The sequence below is a fragment of the Sphaerodactylus townsendi genome, linkage group LG04 (genome assembly GCF_021028975.2).
Source record: "Sphaerodactylus townsendi isolate TG3544 linkage group LG04, MPM_Stown_v2.3, whole genome shotgun sequence".
Taxonomy (NCBI): domain Eukaryota; kingdom Metazoa; phylum Chordata; class Lepidosauria; order Squamata; family Sphaerodactylidae; genus Sphaerodactylus; species Sphaerodactylus townsendi.
The window spans coordinates 75,060,000-75,082,616 of record NC_059428.1 but is presented as its reverse complement, the minus strand read 5'-3'; the positions used below and the strand labels follow the sequence as shown (position 1 = coordinate 75,082,616).

Below are 22,617 nucleotides of genomic sequence, written 5' to 3'. Positions count from 1 at the left end.
AAAGGTTTGAGCATGCACAAATCCATACACAAAGTAAACCCAGAAATAACCAGTGTCCTGCACTTGTGTGTGTAAATACAGTCCCAAACATCAAAACTTTGCCTGACACACGTACCTGTCAATAATGCTGCCTTTTTTTTCCTTTGAATTCTGCATGTTTTTCCCTTCGGGGATCGGGCGGTATATAAATTTAATAAATAAATAAATAAATAAATAAATAAATAAATAAAATTTGATTCTGGAAAAAAATTCCTTCAATTTTCTTCCATTGCTTTCCTGAACAATTTTACCAAAAAAAATTATATCCATTTTTCAAGCCACCATCCCTTGGGCATGCAATCATGTTAAAACAGTCTTTGTTTCCACTCCACCAAAGTACAATCATGTTGAAACAGTCTTTGTTTCCACTCCACCAAGCACCTGGTCCTTATCCACACCCCATGTAGTCATCCAACCTCTTCACCCATTTTCTCTTGCCTCTTTTCCTCCGTTTTCTAAAGAATTTTTTAAAATCTGTTTCTTGGGTCAGTAGGGGGCGATTGTTTCAGAGATGTGCCACAGCTGGCCTCCCTGTTAGCAGGGAAGCTGGAGTAGGCAGGAGCCAGTGTCAGGCTGGGCCAGGAGGTGATTGGTCCAGGAGGCAGCTCGTGGCTCAGGAGGGCGCCTGACGCCAGCTCCTGCAGTCCCTGGCTTGTCTGCTGACAAGGAGGCCGGCTGCGGCCACAGTGCCCACCTGAGCCATCCGCCACTGAGCCCAGCCAGGCCAGGAGGTGGCAAGCAGCTTAGGCGGGTGCCTGACGCCAGTTCCTGCATTCCCTGGCCTCCCTACTAACAGGGAGGCCGGCTGTGGCTGCGGCAGCTGCCTGAGCCACTGACCCTGGCCAGGCCGGGAGGCAGCAAGTGGCTCAGATGGGCACCGTAGCCACAGCTGGCCTCCCTGTCAGCAGGGAAGCTGGAGTGAGCAGGAGCTGGTGTCAAGCTGCCATAAGTGGGGGGCGGGGGTATGTGCCATTTTTGGCTGGTACGCCTCTGGTTGTACCTGCACCAGTAGAGAGAGGTCTGCTCACCATTTGTTTTCCACTCCCTGTGAATGCAAGTGGAAATAGCCCAGGCCTTTAATACAGGGAGCACCCACAGACACCTTTCCTGGTGCCTGCCAAATGTTTTTAGAAAGTTTGTGGGCAAATGGGCTCTTGGCACTTACACCAGTGGGGAAGGCAAACAGTGAAGTGGGTGGGTGCTGCAGACTTTGGCACCACCTAACTCAGAAGAGAGCCTGGCCCCCACAGCTGTGTCAGCATCCAGGCAGATGGCAGCACATTCCCTGGGGTGGAGTCAACTTTAGATGGTTTCCACAGGCCTTTGGAGCTGAGAATACCCCTAGCATAGTCCTTGGGCTATGGAGGGCTTTCAGGGGGCTGGGAAGTTTCTGTCATTGGCTGCCTTCTGTCGCTACCTGAAAGCCTTCTGGAGGCAGTGCAGTGGTACAGCACTGACACCATCCCCAGATGCCTGAGTCTTGTGGATTGGGCTGTAAAGCAATGTTCCAAAACCTTCTATAAGTGGAATTTCTAAGATAAAATAGTCAATATCATTCAGTTTTTATTTTGTCTTGCATGTTTGCTCAAACCGGACAAATAGGTGAGGGGGGCATGTATTTCAGGTCTCAAAAATGATGCTTAAAGCCGCCTGTTCCTTCATACTGGGATCCCAGTCACATGAGTATTAAAGGGGGGGAAATCTACAGGGCCCTCCATTCATGAAACTCTCCATGTGCTTTTATGTGGTGTCTTTTGCTTTGAGCATACATTCCCTTTGGTTCTCTTGGTTACGCACACATTTCCCCCTCTTCGGCAGTCACCCCACCTGTGATTTCTAAAACTTCTGAAGGTGTGACGACTTTTCTCCCTTCACAGGAAAAGTAAAGGAGATTGGAATGTGTTAAGCTTTCTTCAGATTCTCTCGCTCCTCCCTGCCTTTCCTTGCCCACACCACAATAGTTCTTTCCCGCCATTTCAGAACAATTAGAAAAAAAATAATGCTGCAGGTCTGCTCCTGGAGCAATGGATACTATGAGAAACTGACATAGTTTAGTGTTACTTTGCTAAGCCAAAAAAAAAAAAATCAAACAGCAGCAACCTCCCCAAATGGAGATTGCACGAAAACGAAGAATTGGTGGGTGACAAAATGGCAGATCAGCTTGGGTGTTTCCTCACCTTCAAAGACAACTTCTTCCAGGTCCACAGATGAACAAGGCTGAGGGAATGGGAGCTCATGCATCTGAGGCAATTGCCTATTGCTCTTATGTGGCAAGCCAGCCTCCCAGACCACTTGACTCCCAGGGCATCTTGCTGCTGGCACTCAAAAGAGTAGCAAATGCAAGAAAGCCAAACTAGATAGACAGGCAGCCACGGAAGCATGCTCTGCCAGTGGGGTCCCCCTTAGCCAGCCATGAGCTTCAAGTACTGGTTTCCTGACTGCCACTAGTCAGAGCTGTGAATGCTCCTGAATCCTGCAGCAGCTTCTAGCCTGCTCCCACATCAGGAACTGTATTTGTAGCATGTATGTGAAAACAAGGGGACACTTCACAGAAAGGTAATCTGGTGTAAACAAAAAACTGTGGAAAAACCCCACAGCAAAGCAAACAGCCACAGGGCAAGTAGTGCATGCATAAATGGCTAATGTGTCATGCCTTGAGTACCCTAAGAAAGATGCTTCCTGATGGGCCACTTTTGTTCCCTTAGTACCTACAAGTAAATGTAGAACTGTTGAAGTTATTAGGGACTTCACTGTGCACATAGAAATGTAATTGAGTAATGCAGGTGAACTGCCTTGAGAAAAGCAAAGGTTTTGTTAGCTTCAAAAATTGCAACAAATACCTCCCACAAACCTCTTAAATTTTAGGAAATTTCCAGCATTCACAGTTTCTGCTACAATGTTCTAACTGGAAGAGAGCTTTGCTGAAAGAGGGGAACATTTTTTTGAGTAAGTGTGCATTCTCAGGTTACAAATTCAAGTATCTTGGGTGTCTGATACTATAGTACATTGGTTCCCAACCAGAGGTACATGGCAAAGCACTGGTGAGTATGTGAGAAAAATTATTTAACAGTGCGAAAAGGTGAGCACCCATGGTCCCCCCCCCCGCCCCCCGCACACACAACTGCAGCCACCAGGGGAAAAAAGCCTGTGGCTGCTTTAAAATTAAATTAGCTTACTTCTAGGCAAGCAGCAGCCGGAAGGAGACTGAGGGCGGGGACAAGAGACCTTTCCGCACAGGCCACACAAGCGGGGGTGCACCGGCATAGTCTATGCCGGTGCACCTCCCCCCTGGGGCCGTTCACATGAATGGTCCCGCTGGCCCAGCAGCTGGCAGTGCACCCTTCGCACAGGCTGTAACGCTCCCAGTGCCCTTTTACCTCCTGCCAGCTCCTGTCACTCGGGCCATAGCGCCCCATGGCCATAGCAACACCTCCAGGGTTGGAGGCCAGGAGGCGTGTTCCCTGGCCTCCACAGAGTGACGGGAGCTGGCAGGAGGTAAAAGGGGACTGTGTGGGGAAAATCCTGCTTCCACACAATGCCAGTCGCTTGTCACCGGATGGAAGCCAGCATTTTCAAAAAGACTCACTCAATTAGCAAGTCAAGAAAACGCCGTTGTGGGGGGAAATGCCACCAATGCTGTGCTGCAGCAGCGGCAGCTGTGCGATCTTCTCCCCCACAACAGTGTTTTTGCCGCCCCCACGCTGGTCTAAATGGCCCATGTGGAACGGGCCAAGGCCAGGGAAAGAGTGCCCTCCCAGGCCTACCCCCAGTCTCCTCCCAGCTGCATCACTGCTTGCCTGAAAATAAGTTAAGCTTAGTGACTGGGAAGGTGGTGGGGAATGTGGGCAAAATTTCCCGCCACAATGAAGCTTCTTCTTCCTCTCTCTCCCTTTCCCCCTCACACACTCCCTTTCTCTCCACCTCTCCCTCTCTCTCGCATCCCCCCCCTCTCTCCCCCCCCCTCTCTCCCTTTCTCTCTGGATTGGAAATACAGTACTGAATGGCAGTAAGTATGAAAACGATCACGGGGTACAGGTGGACAGTAAGTTAAATGTGAGCAGTCAGTGTGATGCAGTGACAATAAAGGCTAATGCGATCTTGGGGTGTATCAATAAAGGCATAACGTTCAAATCACAAGAGGTTGGAGGGGTGCACTTTGACAGCTTGCCCTAGGTGCCATTTTCTGTAGATACACCCCTGGGCCCGGGCCAGAGGCATACCAAGGGAGAAAATTGCCTGGTGCACTGGTGTGTCCTCCGCCCCACCCCACCCCACCCTAGAATGCCCCCATCCTGCCTCAGAACGCCCCTGCCACACCCCCAGAATGCCCTCACCACACCCCCGCAGGGGCGCAAGCCTGGTGCGTCATGCACACACACACCCTGCCACCCCCTTAGAGCTATGCCTCTGGCCCCAGCACCTTCTATCCAAAACCAAGCTGGACACAGAGTGTTGTTTGAAAATACAGAAATTCTGGACTACTCTGACAGCCCCTATGTCAGACTACACAGAGAAGCCATTGAAATCCACAAGCACATGGACCATTTCAACAGGAAGGAAAAATTTGACTACCAGTACTTAAAAACAGTAAAATCAAGGCTATGGTTACTGAACACCACCCAGACTCAGGATGTCTCTCTGTAGGAAGCAATAACATGGATTATAAATGAGTAGTCAAATGCATAGGCAAAATGTTATGTAATTGTCCTTACTAGTTGACTATGCATCTTCAGTGCTACATACAAATGCTAAAATGGGAGAATTCCATTGGACACATGTTATTCACACTTGTAAACTGCATTTTAACACTTTTAACAATTGCAAATGGTTCTTTCTCCCACCTGAGTATTTCACAGGTATATATATTCTACTTGCTCAACTGCTACCAGATCCTCTGAAGATGCCAGTCACAGACGCAGGCGAAATGTCGGGAGAAAATATTACTGGAACACAACCATACAACCCAGAAAGTCCACTACAACTTAGTGATTCTGGCTGTGAAAGTCTTCAACAATACATGCATAGATTTGTTGCTTATGTTTGTTTCTTGCATAGTTGGCAGTTCTTCAGGGGGGGTGTCTTATATTAATGTCTATATTGGTTACAAATATGTGGGAATCTTTAATAGGAAACAAATATTCAGGCAGTTTGGGTGGGACAGGAAATCAATGTTCCCCTTGACATTAAGCAGATGCCTCCTCTCCAGTGTGTGAAGGGGAAGCTATTGCCAAATTTGAAGGACTTCTGGCGGGACCTGTGCAAGGTGGTAACTGGAACATTTGCTCAAGTGAAAAGCCATATCCTATTTGCTCTATGCATTTATCTGGTGAGTTCAATGGAATTTACTCCCATGTAAGTGTGCTCAGGATTGCAACCTTAATTAGGATCCTTTCCAGTCCTTTTGCATTAGATCAAACTTAACTTTCACAGCCATGTGCATTACATTGTATCTGAAGTTTCAGCCTCAGTTCCCACAAAATAGGGATTAAAATAACTGATGTGGTAATACAAAGCTAAAAGCACATTAAAAAGTGCTGCTGAGACATATTTGGATTGCGCTACATGGGGAATAAGTAATTGTTTAATGAAAGTATATGTGATTACTAGATTTCAGGGCCACTTAATTCTTGTTCAATTAACTGACACACATTGTTTCCATAGAATAAGAATCACAAAGAAAATATGATTGTATTTTTCTGTTACTAACTGGTGCTTAAAATGTAAAGGCGCAAGCTTTTGAATCAAACGAATGCTCCTAGGACTTGGTTATTAAAGAGTTAAAAAGGCTCGCCTGCCCACGCCAGGTCGCAGAGTTCACCTAGTTGTTCTGTATGAGCAAACGTATTACAGCCAAAATTAGATGCAGTGATGCAAAGTTAGTCTTTCAAACCTATAAAAGTGTAATTATTTGTCATGATAATCCCATATTATTTTCTTCAGTTGATTTTGCAGGCTGTGATTCAAGGAAACCGATGTAGTCCAAACAAAAAGCCCAAGAGTGCTGGAGTCATCCTGTCCCGCTGACCATATGACTCTGAAATATAAAACCATTACTTTTTAGGAGAAGGAAGATAGCGCAGGATCAGAGAGAAAACGCAGCAGCAGTAGTAATAGGGAGGCGGAGCTGAGCGCAGCATTCTGGCGGAGTGAGCCCCCCTCCCCTTCCATTCCCGTCGCCCAGGCTCTGGTTTCCTTTATTCAGCAGCGGAGGGAGGGAGTGGCGATTGCGCAGAAGCAGAACTGATTTGCAAGAGCTCTGGGCTGTCAGGGATTGCCAGGAAGACTGTGCGGCACTGGGGATCCGAAGGGTGCTGTGTGGGAAGCATTCGGTAAGTTTGGTGCACCGTAGGTTGCAGCTTTGGCCACGCGATGCTGGGCTGGCGGAGCATGGCATGGTTTGGGAGGCGGGATAGAAGAAGGCAGTGGAGGTTGGCATTCTCCGACTGGTGCGCAGAGTGGGTGTCTTACTAAACAAGTTGTCCGTCTTTCCTTTGGCGAGTTTGTGAAGTTGCCTAGAGGATTCAGAATGGAGACGGAGGAAGGGACAGGAGAGCCGCGAACTGTCTGCCCCTGTGTGTGGGGGGGGGGGGGGTGTCACGCTGACCGGGTGAGTCGGTTGCCTTGCGGGCCGTGAAGCTGCGAGCGGATAACAAAGCAGGAGTCTGTTTTGCAAGCTTTCGGCCTTGTGGTTCCCGGCCAGAGGGCTCGTGTTGCGACCAGGCGTCCGATGGTGGCTTGGCTGCTCCGGGAGAAAGGGTCCATCCCTGATTTTACAGTTTTGTGAGGTTGGTACTTTGTCCAGTATTGTACCTCGAATGAAAATACTTCGTGATGTTGCTGTTCCGTTGGCAACTTGGCAGTGAATCGATAGGTAAGAACTGGCACCTCCGTGTTAAGTTAGTTTTAGAAAGGCGGAGGGCTATTCCGTTGTCAGGGAGAACTGGAGTCTTGAATTCGGGTAGTGGATCTAATACGTGAGGATGTACATACATTCTGATATATCGACATATTAAATATGTTCTATCGCATACCTCTATTAAACATAACTGTGGAGGTACAGTCAAAGTTACCACTTGCTTTTTGTAGTGGTCAAGCTGTTTAGGAAGTAAAAGCAATATCTGAGTTTAAACGGTAACAACATCCTGTTGGTGGGAATTCCTAAGGAATAGACATGCTGGTTTTAATGACTCAGAAAGGGAAGCTGTTTAAAGAAGGCGACTGATTGTCTTCAGCTCTGTTTCTAAGGGCAGAAACCCACTTCACCCCAGTGAAATGGCTTCTTCGAAAGACATGACCTTAAGAAATCTCTCCTGCCCTCCCATCTCCTTGCTCCTTTCAGTGTTAATCACTCTTCCTTTGCAATCCAATCCATGTTCAGCTTGCTAAGAAGCTGACCTCCATTATGTCTTGTCACCTCTGTAGTGTCTGAGACCTGATGTCCTGCAGCCCTTTTCTGTGTTTTCGTCTTTGCCTTCATGTAACGTAAAAATGGCTTTGTACTCCAAAGTTTGTTGCAGAAAAAAAGGGGGGAGAATCATTGCCAAGCGGTGCATTAAATTATTATCTAACGCATGGACTCAGTTCTTTTATACTATTGTGTTCTTTAAATCCCAGGATTTGTTAGCTGGTTGATGTGCATTTGGACTTGTGCATTGGCCCAATTGCAAGAAAATGTGCTTATATGAATCTGTAGAATGGTTTATTTCATGATGAAACTTGGTATTACTGTATCATAAAAACACCCCCTATTGTGCTTGATGTTGAACACTGTGCTGGTGTAATTTTTGCTATATTGGGCTCAGTGAGTTCTTATAATTTTTTTGGTAAGAAGCATAATCTGTTCCCTAGATAAAATATGCATGTGTGAAGTAGACGTATTAAAATGAATAGAGCAAAAAGCCTCACAAAACATATTAATATGAAAACAAAAAGAAATGGAAAACTCTTTATTCATTAATCCTTTACCAAAATAAATTTGGATCTAAGTGAAGGGTTGTGGTTGTTGTGTATGTATATGTTTTGGCAACTTAGACCAAAAAGAGAAATGCTTAATGTGAAAGACTAAATAGTCATTATAAACACCAATATCTAGAAAGACTAAATTTTTTGCTTTGGACTTCTGTATTTCTAAAAAATTATTCTTAGATTGGATCTTTTCATACAGATTGCATACAGCTGCAGCAGTCAGTGGCACAGCTTCTTCTCCTCCCCACCCCCACCCCCACCCCCACCCCCACCCTAGCCTTGCTCTTGCACCTGCAGCCAAATTTATGATAAAGGAGCTCATGAAACAGTCCTTCCTGCATCTGGTGACTTCATCTTAGATGCTGCTTGGGATCAGAAATGTTAATGAGAAATGAGAATGGTGTTGTGGGTTGGTGGAGTTTCCCAGGAGCACTGTAAACACAAGGGGGTTCTGCTAATCCTGGACCTGCCGGCTCCTGGTTGGTTCTGCCTGCCCTGTCTGTCCCGGCCCTGCCACCTCACTACAACACCTGTATGGGAGACTACATCATGGTTGTGAGGAATGCTTATGCAATTGCAGCCACTGAAACCCAGTTATTGATTCTTTTTTTCCTGTCATCTAATTAGCTGTCACCTAATTAGACCATTTAGGGAAAGAACTGGTCATGCCACAATTACATCACGGTTGACTTCCACAATACAAGTAGCCTTCAGGATTGGTCTGCCCATGTGATTTCTACTTCTCTTGGAATGACTCATATCTAAACTGGCCTTCTAAATTATCCATTGGGTTAAATTTCTCCTTGCCATTAAAATGTATATGCTGCAAAAATGTTTTGAGTAATCTCCAATTGCTTTTTCACTGTGAAGTGAATCTAAACCTCTGTTCTGAAGAGCAAGAAGGAAACTTAAAAATAAGCAGGGTACTATTTTTTATGATCAATTTTTTTCCACTGGAAATGTATTTTGTGGAGGGGAGACTTATTCCCATATGCTCCACTGGACAAAAATAATTAAAATACATCCTAAATATTATAAAAAATAAGTTTCCTGACAAATCAATGTTAAGGTAATATTAGAATTATGTATGGCTACTTTTGAGTCTAATGCCAACAAACCAAACAAGAAGAGTTTTAATGTAAAATTTGAAACAGGAAACATTTGAATATGCCAATAAACCAGGTTGATTTTTAGTATGGCAGCTAAAGAAACAAACTGAAAAAAGAATATAATGGCCATTTATGGACCCATTTCAATCTGGCTTGAGGCACACAGACTGCTTTGCTCACTTTCGTTGATCATCTCTACCAAGAATTAAACAGGGAATCTGACCCTTCTAGTTCTTCTGGATCTTTTAGCAGTCTACAGTATTATCAACCATATTATTCTACTAAGCCATCTCTCAGCACTAGGACTTGGGTGGGATGGGGAGGCACTTTCTAGTCTACAAAAGGTCATGTTATTGTGTTACTCCTTTGTGTTTGCCACTCTCCAAGACTTTTCTGTTTTGGCTCTCTAGACTCTCTTTTATACATAATTAGCTGTGAGATTGGGATGGCTCTGTTTCTGGCCTGCAAAAACAACCTCTGTGATCATTTTGGTTGACCTGAAACAATTTCCATGTAGTCCTGGTCACATCCAGGATTCAGCATTCTTCAGAACTCCATGAAATACTTCTTTCCATTTGTGAAGTCATACAAAGCATGATCCCTGCTGGTTTGGGTACAGCAACCTCCAAAATTAATAGAAAGTCAGTGTGCTATAGTGGCTGGGGTATCAAGACTATGAAATATACTTCATAAAGTATATCATGTCTCATTAAGTATATCATTGGACCTTTGATTTGTCTAGTTTAGAGTTTATTCTTACTGACAGTGAATCTCTAGGAATTCAGTCAGATAAGAAGAGTCTTTCCAAATACCTCAGATCCTTTAAGTTGAGAGGCTAGGGGATTGAACCTTGGACTTAATTCATGCAAAGCATATGATCTGTCTTTAAGCTGTGATCTCTTGTGAGTTGTCTGCTCAAGTTTGGGAATGGGCAAGCTTTCTTCTTGCCTGTCAGCACTATGAGTCAGATGTATGACATATTTAGATTGCTGAAATTTAGGGCTAGGTGACCAAGTCACTCAGTCCCTGACTTTCTTTTAAAATAAGTTTTATTTCAATACACAAGCAAAAATAAACATAATATATACCTTTAAATTCAGTAAATGTACATGGTACTTATTATTTAAATTGACTTTTTAATAGTTCACTTCTTTTTGAGTTGCATTATTCTTTCTTTTCAATATATCTTCATATCTAATAATATATTTATTGTACAGCATATATTACCTAAACCATTCTTCTTCTTTTTCTTAATTTCCAACTATGCAATATAAGACATTTAATTTTTCTTGAAATTCTGAAACTGGCCTATTTTGTTAGTTTTGTCATAATGGCATATTCAATTAATTTACTCATCTATTCATTAATTCAAATCTGAGTAATTTTCTGCTTTCCATTTAACTGCATATGTTACTCTGAGACCATCACCATGTACTTGAATAATTTGCTATATATTTTTAGAATATTACTTGGCAAAATATTTAATACACACAAAATGATGTTAGAACAAGATCATAGAACCACTAGCAATAAGAAAAGACTAAAGAATCAATCGGTTTTGTTAAAAGTTGAAGAAGTGCAGAAAGATGGGGAAAAAATTAAAGCAAAGACATTTCAAATGTGCAAATAAACCTGGAAGATATTTAGCATATTGTCTAAGGGAAAAAACATAGAGAAAAGGACACCTGGGATCAAGAAAGGAAATCAAATTGTTTGTGCAAAGCATGAAATAGATGAACAATTTTTTAAAAAAATATTTATTAAAAAGACTCAGTAGATGTGGAGAGCAAGTAGAAATATTTAATAGAAGTAACAAAGGATTTGCATCTGAGCACAGAACCAAGTAATGACAATACAAGACATTAATCAAGCTATATTTGTCTGGCAACAAATTATTATAAATGCTTTAAAAAAATATTAGCAACGCCCTTACAAAGTAATTAATGAAATGCAAGGGGGAAAGAATATATCACCTACTTGGCAAGAAGTGGTTGTAACTTTAATATATAAAGATGGGAATGGCCCATAATTATCATAGATGTTCTTTATCATAGATGTTCAGACCGATCTCATTACTAAATGTGAATTATAAAATCTTCACAACAATCATGACTGAAAGTCTATGAAAATTTATTCCAGACTTAATTCATGGAGCTCAAATTAGATTTGTTCCAGGGAGATATATTACAGATGATATCTCACATTTATTGAATGCAATTGAATACTCAAAGAAAGAAAGAAAAAACTAGCATTTATGTAGAGAAAACTTTTGACAACATATTTTGGAAATTTCTAATGAAAATCTTACAAAGTGAGAATTGCTGAACAGAATTTTTAAACTGGACGCAAAATATATAAAATAGCAAGATAGAATTTTAATAAATGGATCTTTAACAGAAAAAAATAAAATAGCAAAAGGAACATGACATGGATGTCCAATATCATTGATATTATTTAATCTGGAAATGGAAATACTAGCTACAAAAATCAGACAAGATATAAGGATCTCCAAAATAAAAAATATTCAAAAGCATATAAAATGAAAAGTTATGCAGATGATTAGTTCTATCAGTAATAAAATATCTCTTTAATATATCTAATTCATACAACGGAGCAATAAATATATTTGGAACTTATTCTGAATACAATTTGAATAAAAAGGCAAAGATAATGTTATTAACAGCAACTAAAGCAGAAAAAGAAGAAACAGAAAAATGTGTTGCTACTAAAAAGCAAATAAAATATTTAGGAATATATCAAACTGAGGGTGTGGCACAGTCTTTTAAATCTGAGGTTCTCCTTCACCACCCACTTGACTGGTGGGTCTTCTTGCAGCCTCCAAGGGCTGGGGCAGGCTTTCTTTGTTTCTTCCTAATCTAAATGGGCATTGCCAGGCAGACCCATGACAAGAGCTGATCTTGTAGGCAGATCTTAACTGGAAGGCTGAACAATATTTGAGAAGGTGGGGGGGCAGACTCATCATAGGAGTCAGCTCAGCCCTGCGCTGACGCAGGTGCCCACCCTGCTGGCACAAGGGGCAAATGCGCCAATCGAGTGGGGGAGATACACAGGTGGGTGGGTGGCATGTGACGGCACAGCACCCAACCCTGAAAGCCACCACCATTCCCCACCCCTACTGGTGTCCAAAAGTTCCCTGGCATGGCTAAAGGCATTCCTGGGGGACTGTAGTTAGCTTCCACTGCCCACCCGGCCGCATTGCACTGCTGGAGCTAGCCTCGAATATATGCCACATTTTCTGTGGCTTACATCCATTCCACCTGCTGGAGAGGCCTGGATTGGGCTGTTAGGGTTTTAAACATAAAAACCAGTACTATTTTTTTAAAAAAAGAAAGATACATTTTATAGACCAGTTTTGCACCTTCTTTATATGTTTAGTGGTACTAAATGTAATACTTGAGCTAATTACTTATTTGTGCAAAGCATATTATGGTATAATTTGATAACTATTAAGTATAAGCAAGTGATTTGACAGTTTCCTGGTTTCACGCTAATGACAATTACCTGCTGTTTGTGTTGCAGGAATCTTCAGTGCGCAATGCTAAACATGGATAGTGGTAAGCTTTTCTGTATATTTTCTGGATTATAATTTACTTATGTCTGATAAAACTTGTTTTGTGCATTTTTTCCTCTTTTGTATGCCCATATTCCCTACAGATACATTATCTATTAGATTTCTCTATTCCAGCAAAAGTCTTAATTGTGCTTGACTCGACACAGATAAGATCCCATGAAGTTTTTAGAAGAGAAAAAGTCGAGTGTATTTCCAGATTCAAGTGGGATAATATAAACATCAGTGGCCTTGTAGGCCATATGCAGAAGACTTGGTAGAGTGAAACGAAGAAGAGTCACACCCTAATCCACAGTGGCCAGGGATGGCTCTGCTGCTGTGTTGCCTCCTGAGGGCTTTTAGGTGGTACTGGGGTGCAGCAAAAAAAGGGGGGGGGACGGCTGTCTGAAAGCCTGCCATATGGATGAATGGAGTTTTGCCACCATTTGGGTGGTGTAACTCCAAGATCTGGGACACAGCATTCCCAGTTTTAAAGGCTGGGTGGAAGCCAACTATAGTCAGTTCTACCTTCGATATTGCCTCCAGCCAGACCCCACAACACTGAAGGAGCCAGCTGCAGTGTGGGAGTGCTAACATGACACTGAAGGCACGTTGGACATCCCAGTGCACCATGGCATCTGCCCACTGGGGCTTTTGCCTCTCTACTGTGGTAAGTGCCCTGGAGAATGCAAATCTGCCAGTACAGGTGCACACTGTATCTAGGAGTCCATCTTCGCTTCCCCCTCTGGATTGAACCATCAGTCTTCACAGTGAGGCCAAAATTTTTGAACACTTGGGTACGGATTAATGGCCATATATGTTTTGCAATATAAATTGTTTTGTATTGTGATACCATACTAAGAACAACCAATTTTAATTGACCTGATGATGCATCTAGAACAGGGGTAGGGAACCTGCGGCTCTCCAGATGTTCAGGAACTACAATTTCCATCAGCCCCTACCAGCATGGCCAATTGGCCATGCTGACAGAGGCTGATGGGAATTGTAGTTCCTGAACATCTGGAGAGCCGCAGGTTCCCTACCCCTGATCTAGAAGTCCTAAGGCAAATTGTACCCACCATCTAAGCAGACACACATTTTTGCTGTTTTGAAAAAGTGCTGATTTTCTGATTATTTTTAGAATGCCTGCTGCTGAAAGAGATGTTTCTAAAATTGTTCATAAGTGTCATAAACAATATCCCTTTTTTCTGCTATTGTTGGAAACAAATGAACATTATACATAGTATATGAATAAGGTTTTATGCATTTAATTCAACAGATTCAAAACTTTGAAGATTTGATTAGTATCTAAAATGTCTTGAATGTACTTCCAGTGTTGTCATTACTTGCCCTTATGGTTTAAACTATTTGAAAATTATAGCTTTTAAAACCCTTAATTATGAATAGAATTTATAAACGTATCTAATGATAAATGACGGCACTTGAATCAACAAGGTCCGTAATTGCGACAGGGGGCAGAGCACGCAGTGAACTCTGTGTAGGAGCATGTGTGGCTCTGGTGACTCTTGTGACAGAGCCACCACCACTCAAACAATGGCGATGCTGCGTGACACCTGAGTAGAGGGGTGGAGCACGCTCCCTATATAATAGGCAACACATGGTGGCGTCAGCCTCTTTTGGCACCTTTGGCAAACTGACCCATCCTCCCTCCCTTTATGGAACAGGGTCGTGAGATGTGCGGCTACCCCTGGTGGCTTGGGCAGAGGAGCGCATCCTTGTGGGGAGGCTGAAATCGTACAATGGACCTCCCCGCGATTCAAGGCCCTGGAACGGGGCTTAGGATGGGTCGGGCTCAGGGAGCATGCCAGGAAGGCCTCTGCAGTGGATCCCAACAGTCCACCAGTTAGGGGCCGAAAGGGGGTGAGCACCTGGCAGCCCAGGATGTGTAGGATCCCCAATTAAAGATTGGGGTTGGTGCCAGAACAGTTGTGATGCTGTCCGGCTGTTAAGATGCGCTCCTCCTGTTCACTCAGCTTCAGCATTCAATAAAAAGGGCTGAGGCCCATTTCAATCCAGAGCGTGTCTTGTGTTTATTCACTAGGGTAGCATCTGCACATCTGACCGCAAATGTATTTTTATACAATTAGTATGCTTCTAATACATATACTTATCTGTTAACCTAAAACTTAAGAAATGTAAATAGCACTTTCAGATAATACTTTTGTTTTGTTTTCTGCAGTCTTTCTCACAGATTCTAAAGCAAACTCTGTTTTAAAAAGATATCCACGAGCAAATGTAATTTTGGAAGAACTTAAGCAAGGAAACATTGAACGTGAATGCATGGAAGAACGCTGTAACTATGAAGAGGCAAGGGAAGCTTTTGAAAATGATGAGAAAACGGTAAGTCTGAACTGGTACAGGAAACAAATTTCATAGATTAGATTGTAATCAAGTATTAGAATTAGTTATTTACATATTGTGTTGCCTTGCAAAAGAAAAGGCCCAGTACAAACATAATCATTTAAAAAACTGGAGAAATATAGTAGCTTACATAGTCTTGGATCTAGACAGGCTTTGCAGTTAGCCAGCTCCTTTGTAAAAAAAACCTTCCTTCTGAGTCAGTACAGAACTATTAGATTTACAGTGATTCAGTTTCTCTAGCTTGAATTCTGTGACTTCTGTGACTCTCACATGCAACTACATTTGATTAACCTCTTGTACCAAAACCTTCAGCCATTAATAAAGAAGATGCTTTGTAGTTCAGAGCTGCAAGGTAAAGGAGGGGAAAAACTAAAATGGCTGCATTGTTGGAACATGAACAATTTTAAAAGAAATGTGCTCATTGAAATGGAAGTTTTACTGTTGAACCCACAGACTACTAAATATGCGTAAGGCTGTTCTTCAAAGTGCATTCCATATTCAATCATGAATTGATGGAATTACTTACAACTTTTCTTCAGACAGTTTCATTTGGAATAGGAATATCTACAGTTCATGTTATAAAAACAAAATGCACACATCTGTGTTCTATGTATAAATTAACCTATAGGTTAGATTTCATTTACTGTCTCAAGGAGAATATTATATTCCTTTCCTTTGCTAGCCTCAGAAAATATATTCACTTCTCCATGTTACCATGGATGGTTAGAAAACACATCTGTACTAGATATGTGTCTGTATGAATAATACCTAGATTTACATTGGAGAAGCCAGACATGAAAAAGAAAATATTTTTGTCAACCTCACATTTCTGTTCTGAAGGAGGTGTAGGTTTAAGTTTTAACACTTTCTGTAAGGAGAGGGAAACAAGAAACCACACACATACTTCTAAGGCACAGGTGTCAAACTCTGGCCCTCCAGATGTTCATGGACTACAATTCCCATTAGTCCCTCCCAATATGGGCATTGGCCATGCTGGGAAGGGCTGATGGGAATAGTAGTCCATGAACATCTGGCGGGCCACAGTTTGACACCCCTATTCTAAGGGATTCTTGCAAACAGAGATGATATTTCATTGTGATAATGAGAGGAGAATGTGATTGCTCTTAAAAGTGATAAAAATCTGTGATGGTAGCCCAAATCAAAATATGTTGCCAGAAGCCTTTCCTAGGAATTCATGCTCACAGGAGTTACTTTTTGTTCTACTTCCTGTAAAATCCACTTTTGTACATTTAACTTGAGAGGAAAATACTCAATCATTTACTCTGGCTTGTTTTTAGAGGGAGTTTTGGAAAAGTTATACAAGAGGAATCCACGGGGAAGTTAACACTGGACATAACTGGTATCCATTTTACCTTGTTTTTCCATTAATCATTGGCCTTCTCGTTATTCTCATCATCATCTTTGTCACATGGAGATGCCTCCTCAGAAAGAAAATGCGAAGACGATCCTTGTATGCACATAGCAATACCAGGGAAACCACAAGTGACAGAATTGTTACCGATGGGAGAAGCTCTCTTCCTCTGCCACTCAGCATTCTTCATTCTCCTCAAGAAGACATGTTTGAAGGCAATGGACATTCTCCAGGATATTTGAGCTACACAGATGGACGTTCAGATTCTGTGTCAACAAGGTTGTCAAATTGTGATCCACCTCCATCCTATGAAGAAGTTGCTGGTGAAAGTGGAATGAGGAGAAATGAAACTGCAAATCACATGGATCCACCTCCACAGTATGAGGAGATAGTGAATGCTAATTTGCTTAGTGGCAGTTCAGTACCTTCTTTTTTCAGTGGTATCAAGTGAAGTAGGAAGAACACTATTACCTCCTTTGTTAAAGAGAGAAAAATCCTATTTTTTCCCAGCACTTTATTGCAGCTTAATGTTTGAAGTTCTACTAACTCATTACCACTTCATTTCTTCCCTCTAATTTTGGTTTGTTATGTGGCACTTCCATACCAACACAGTGTTGCAGAGAGGAAGACAAGCAATAATTTGCATACTTCCCAAGATGCCAGTTCCAATGACTGCCATTTCTTTACATTATTGCTGAAAGTGCATTTGTTGAGCAAATGAGAGCAAAGATTTCTAATGGCAAAGTTCAAAAAAGTGGTTTACAACCGACACACCCACCCCACACCCAAAAAGAGATTCTTTATAATCTGAATTTTTCAGATGCCATGATTCATTGCAACTTGTGCTAGGAACTTTATGCTGAAATGCTTCAAAGTGGCATACACAGAAATGAGCAAGTTTATGGAATTAATGTGACTCTTTCCACAGTAAACCAAAGAGAGCCAGTTGCCATAAGTGATGTTGAAACCCTTTGATATAAAATTCTCACTGTTGTGAGAATTGCAGTATTTTTATAACAATGTTCAAGCAAAAACATTTGCTTTGAAAGGGGAGAAGTATGAAATGCATATTTGGATTTTCCAATAGGGGAACAAATAGTGATTGACTGAAATTCTGGATCAGTAAATAGTATTCTTGGTATCAGTGCAGTTAGAATTCTACCCAACTACCGGAATAACAATGACAATAAATGTATTTTAAGAGAGGGAGGAGATCAGGGAGGGAGAACCATATGTAAGTAGGCCAGCCCTGGACAATGGCTTCTCTGAGTTGTTTTTGTGAAAAATGAGTGATTATACAACAGTCGGATGGTTGGTAGGGTGTCTTTCCTCCCCTCTTTCCCACAACTCAATCACCATCCTTCCTGCTTGTTTCTTCTCTATACCACCTGATAAGTGATATGTAGAAATAGGCCTTATCCACATTTGGTTACACCTTAGTGACCAGCACCTATTTTGTATTAATTTCATGTGTTACAGTTTATGAAATGGCCTACTTTTTTGGGGTATAACATCCAGTTTGTTTTGAGAGTGAGTTTTGCATCAAAAAAAAGTCTTTGTTACAGCTTGCTATTCTGAATTTGTGCATTCCAGATTTTAAATACAGGTAAGAGGCCTACATATGCGAAAGAAATCTGGAAGCAAGTTGACTTCTAACCATTTTTTTTGATACGGATGGTTTGGGAGGCAGGTTTCTTCTAGGTTGATGCCAGAGTATCGAAAAGTGCTACCTGGTGCTTTACTTCTATGCTTGAGTTACACTGTGAGGCAATAAGAATTTACTTTGGTGCATACGTTCAGCATCTTGCTATTGGAATTGCAATGGCATGCTGGTGTTGAATTCATGAAACAGCCCAGTTTAGATGAGGTGCTGAATATGTTCAGAATTGCGTGGTTCAGTTCTTATCTGTCAACATAATGGTTAAATCTGACTTGTCAGTAGCTTCTAGCTTTGGTTTTGGAAGAAGGAAGGTAATGAGAGAGGCTTGCGGAGGACACTTTTTGCCTGTGCATGCTGCTTTTTCACTATTGCTCAGTGCCATGATCTTTGTGAGTTCAGGGGAAGTAAGATGCCAAAATACTGCATTAAGTGAAGAGCTAGAAATTCCCTCTGTTTTTGCTTCCCCTCTGTTCCTTAAGCCGTTTGGCCTGCCAGATGACACTAATAACCAAAGAGAAGTTTCCCTATGTTTCCTGGCCTCTTGATTGCTAAGACATATGGCTTTCCCCCCTTAACATTAGAGACACACCTACAGCAATTATTTACATAGAGAGACCGATGGTAATTATACGTTTCTGCACATGGTGTGGTTAGATGATTCATTCGCTCTGATATAGCAGCACAGCGGAATTACCTGCCCTTAGAGAAGGCAAACAGTAAAGAGGCATGTTGAGAATCAAATTGATGTTTTGATTGTTTAATTTTCTCACAGCTTTTGAAGTTGTTCTAATTTGCCCTGGCACACATTTGATGGCAGCAGAAGGGGATGTGTGTGATTGGTCTCTGTTCACCTGTGTAGACACACATAATTTTGATTTCATTCATTCATTTTATTTTATTTTTATTTTGTTGGATTTATATCCCGCCCAATCCCTGAAATGATATAATATTTGAATGGGAAATATTCAGGAATATGCTCAAATTAGTTTAGAATCTTTATATAAAAGTTCACTTCCAAATACCAATTTTAGTATCTTGAATGCTTCTGCACTGTGAAAGGTGTAGAAGATTGTTCCAGGATACATATACCTCTGTAGCAGTTTATTACACAGCTGTATAGGTGTTGGTGGAAGTTAGTGGCAAGGGGACAGGTGGATGCTCTGTGGAGAGTGACTTTATATTTTAAATAAATAATAGGCAAGTTAGTTGAGTGAATTCAAATGGACATCTTTCTAGAGTCCAATAAAGCTACAGGAGTATCTTTGTTTCTGTAGAATGAGGATGTGCTCTATTGAACTGTTACGATATCTTGTTAATTGATATATATTGTGTTATCAAAGAGGATGCTTACAATGAATATAGAATCGGGTTAAAGTTATTCCAGATGTTGAGTTGGAACTGCATGGACCATGGATCTTCCCTGTTTTCCTCTGTTCCCAGCCATTTCCAACCCTGGGAAAATTGATCCCTCTGTCACAGAACCCATGAGAATACCAGTCAACAGAATCAACATGACAGAGGGAAGTAGGGAAGGTTCGTACCATCCGTCACTTCCACTGATGGAATGCCCTCACTTCATTCTTCGCTGACGATTCTAATCTGTTCATGCTTGTTAGAGTTCACAAGTCATGTGAATCAATTACTTGCTATGCAATACTGTCCAATACTATTGGCGTTACCTTTCAATTCTGTTTGTTTTTAACCCCATCTGCTTGTTTTTCACAGCAAAACTATCTAAGGTAGTGATGGTATAATTTACTTTTCTGCTTTAGTTGGAAAAGCTTAAGGCCAGTGCAACTGGTTATTTTAGTAAGTCTCTTGTCAGGGAGATAATGTAATGTACTACACACATATTCCATGTCACATGATTTGCAAGTCAGTAACAAGCAGGTAGTGAAATAGGTGGAAATATGTATGCAGTTAGATTTATCATCCATTTTGGCAACAAGTATAATGTGTTCTCCAGCAAGGCAATCAAGCAGATTTAAGCTAAATTTAACTAAATGTAATTGTTATACTTGGATGGAACTTGATGGAGCTTTTCTTAAACCTTCCAATGTCAAAGGGCTAATTTAATATCTCATCTGTTAAAGATAAATGCAACAGAAGAATGCATAAGGTATCTTTCAGGCCACTTAATTTTTTTAACTTTGCACATGGGCAATGTGACTTTTCTATATGTTGATGTTTTTAATGAACAACTAGTATCGGTCAGTCCTCTGCCAAAGTGCCTCCTATCTGACTTGGAATGGGGCAGTGAGGAATCCATTATTCAGCAGTCCCATGTTTTTAAGTAACATTCAGATAAACTTTGGTGGCTCTTTCTTAAACAGAATCGCACACCGCTGTTAGCCAGTGCTGACTACGCTGATTTGAAGCGGTGACTGAAGTTTTACACTGATATCCCTTCACTGTGTGCATCACCTGTTTCAGGCCATGGTTAATTAATCCGTTCTGCCCTAGGAATTTTATGTTGGAGATGAAAGAGTGCATAACTTTTGACTACTATGTGTTTACATTGATCATTTTCTGCACCTTTCTGAGCCCAGGGTTCTTATCAGATAGCACACACCAACATGACTCTTTAAACAAACTACTCTGAGCTTCTCATTTTTACAGAATATCTTAGGTTTTTCCCCATCTCTTGTGTAAATTCATTTTTCAGTTACAATTACTCAAATTTTATGAGCTATTAAAACTGAGTTTTGATAACTTTATTTTTATGCTTCACTATTCTGGTTTGACTGACAATAATCCAACTCACAATGAATGATTAAATACAGAACATTTTTTTCCAAAATGTACTGAACTATTTTGACTGGAATTGTTTCCCTACATCAAATAATATACAGATATACATATACACAGCCTGGACACATAATTGTGTTGGCCTAAGTTAAAAATAAATGGTGAAGTTAAAAGTTAAACATAAGAAAGTAAAAAAATGAAAGATTCTCTGCTTAGAATATCACAATGCCATAATCTGGTGAAGTTCTAAACACTTGTTTCTTTCTCAAGACCAGTAAGAAGAAGAAGAGTTGGATGTATATCCCCCCCCTTTCTCTCCTATAGGAGACTCAAAGGGACTTACAAACGCCTTTCCCTTCCCCCCTCACAACAAACACCCTGTGAGGTTGGTGAGGCTGTGAGGTTGGTGAGGCTGAGAGAGCTCAGAAGAACTGTGACTAGTCCAAGGTCAGCCAGCTGGCGTGTGCTGGAGTGTACAGGCTAATCTGAATTCCCCAAATAAGCCTCCACAGTTCAGGCGGCAGAGTGGGGAATCAAACCCGGTTCCTCCAGATTAGAGTACACCTGCTCTTAACCAGTACGCCACTGCTGCTCCATTGTAAGGCTATGAATGCCATTACATTGTGTTAACAGCTGTCATGGGAGTCAGAATTTTGGGTGTATGTAAATAACATCAATTTTATGGCAGTATTAAATATTTCAAAATATGGTTTACATTTAGATTATGATATTTTAACATGCTTACATTGTAGAAAGTTTGTGGAATTTTGATATGCTAAATAAATCTATTTTTTAAATATTTGGTGTCTCATACTAATATTTGGCTCTAGGCCAGAATATTACAGTGTTGTTCATAGCCAAGAGTTATGACAAGTCTGGCTTAAATGCCAATACAGGATGATGAATGAATAACAAGTTTGACTTATCAACATTATACAATTAATAAAAATACAAAAATCTGTCAAAACTTCGTATTATGTGTTATGTTGTTTAAACAACTTTTCAAAAGGAAATAATTCAATATACTTTTTTATACGTTATGTAGTTGTCCCTGTCAAACTTGAAAATACTGAAATCACAATTCCTCAAAATATAGTATTTCCAGTTATATTTTAAAAAACCCTAGGACATCTAATTTGCAAAGCATTAGGATCTTGTTCTTATTTTCTTCTTTTGTATTCAGTATGTGAACTGTTTTCAGTATCTGCATAAAGTAGACAATTACAATATTCACATATTATGGTAGATCATGAAATATTGTCACACAGTATGTTTGATTCACAGCGGGTACCTCATTCTAGCAATAATATATGAACTTGAAATTAGATTTAATATTTTTTAAAACTCAGATTAAAAAAAAACCAGGCTGTAATTCTGTGCACAGTTATGTGGGAGTAAATCTCAAAGATTTGGATTGGATTTACTTCTGAATATATATGTCTGGAACCGGGCTGTAAATTGCTCTACAAATTACCAAATCTACCCAGAGGAACTTTCCAATACAGGAATTCAATCCATGTTAAAATATGATGATGTGTCTCATAGACCTAGAAAGCGGTGATAATGATAGCAGTCTACAAAGAAGAATATGACAAAGTCAACTCTGGCTCTCAAAAACTTATGCTACAATATGTTTGTTGGTCTCTAATGTGCCGTAAGACTCTGGCCCCTTCCGCACGGGCGGAATATGGCGCCCTGGTGATGGCAAAAATGCCGTCCCTAGGGAACCATTCGCACAGGGGCACAGCTGCGCCACCCTCGCTCCGCCTGACTG

General features: G+C 41.2%; 1 protein-coding gene across 3 annotated transcripts; it reads left to right on the top strand.

Moving 5' to 3' along the window:
• The first annotated feature begins 6,259 nt into the window (after positions 1 to 6,259).
• Positions 6,260 to 21,233, top strand: PRRG1 (proline rich and Gla domain 1). 3 transcript variants are annotated; one of them, XM_048494768.1, is made up of 5 exons: positions 6,260 to 6,368; positions 12,654 to 12,688; positions 14,882 to 15,042; positions 16,362 to 16,813; positions 19,536 to 21,233. In XM_048494768.1, exons 2-5 carry the CDS (start codon positions 12,670 to 12,672, stop codon positions 19,558 to 19,560), a joined length of 657 nt encoding a protein of 218 aa, XP_048350725.1. In that variant the 5' UTR covers positions 6,260 to 6,368; positions 12,654 to 12,669; the 3' UTR covers positions 19,561 to 21,233. The 3 variants fall into 3 exon arrangements, with proteins under 3 accessions (XP_048350725.1, XP_048350723.1, XP_048350724.1); XM_048494766.1 differs by lacking the exon at positions 19,536 to 21,233 and having other exon boundaries at positions 16,362 to 16,931; XM_048494767.1 differs by lacking the exons at positions 6,260 to 6,368; positions 19,536 to 21,233 and adding an exon at positions 6,497 to 6,824 and having other exon boundaries at positions 16,362 to 16,931.
• Positions 21,234 to 22,617: the final 1,384 nt, after the last annotated feature.

Excerpts from the sequence above, each read along its gene's own strand:
- PRRG1 (XM_048494766.1), top strand. Across the intron at positions 15,043-16,361 it reads TTGAAAATGATGAGAAAACG|AGGGAGTTTTGGAAAAGTTA; the intron begins GTAAGTCTGAAC and ends GCTTGTTTTTAG.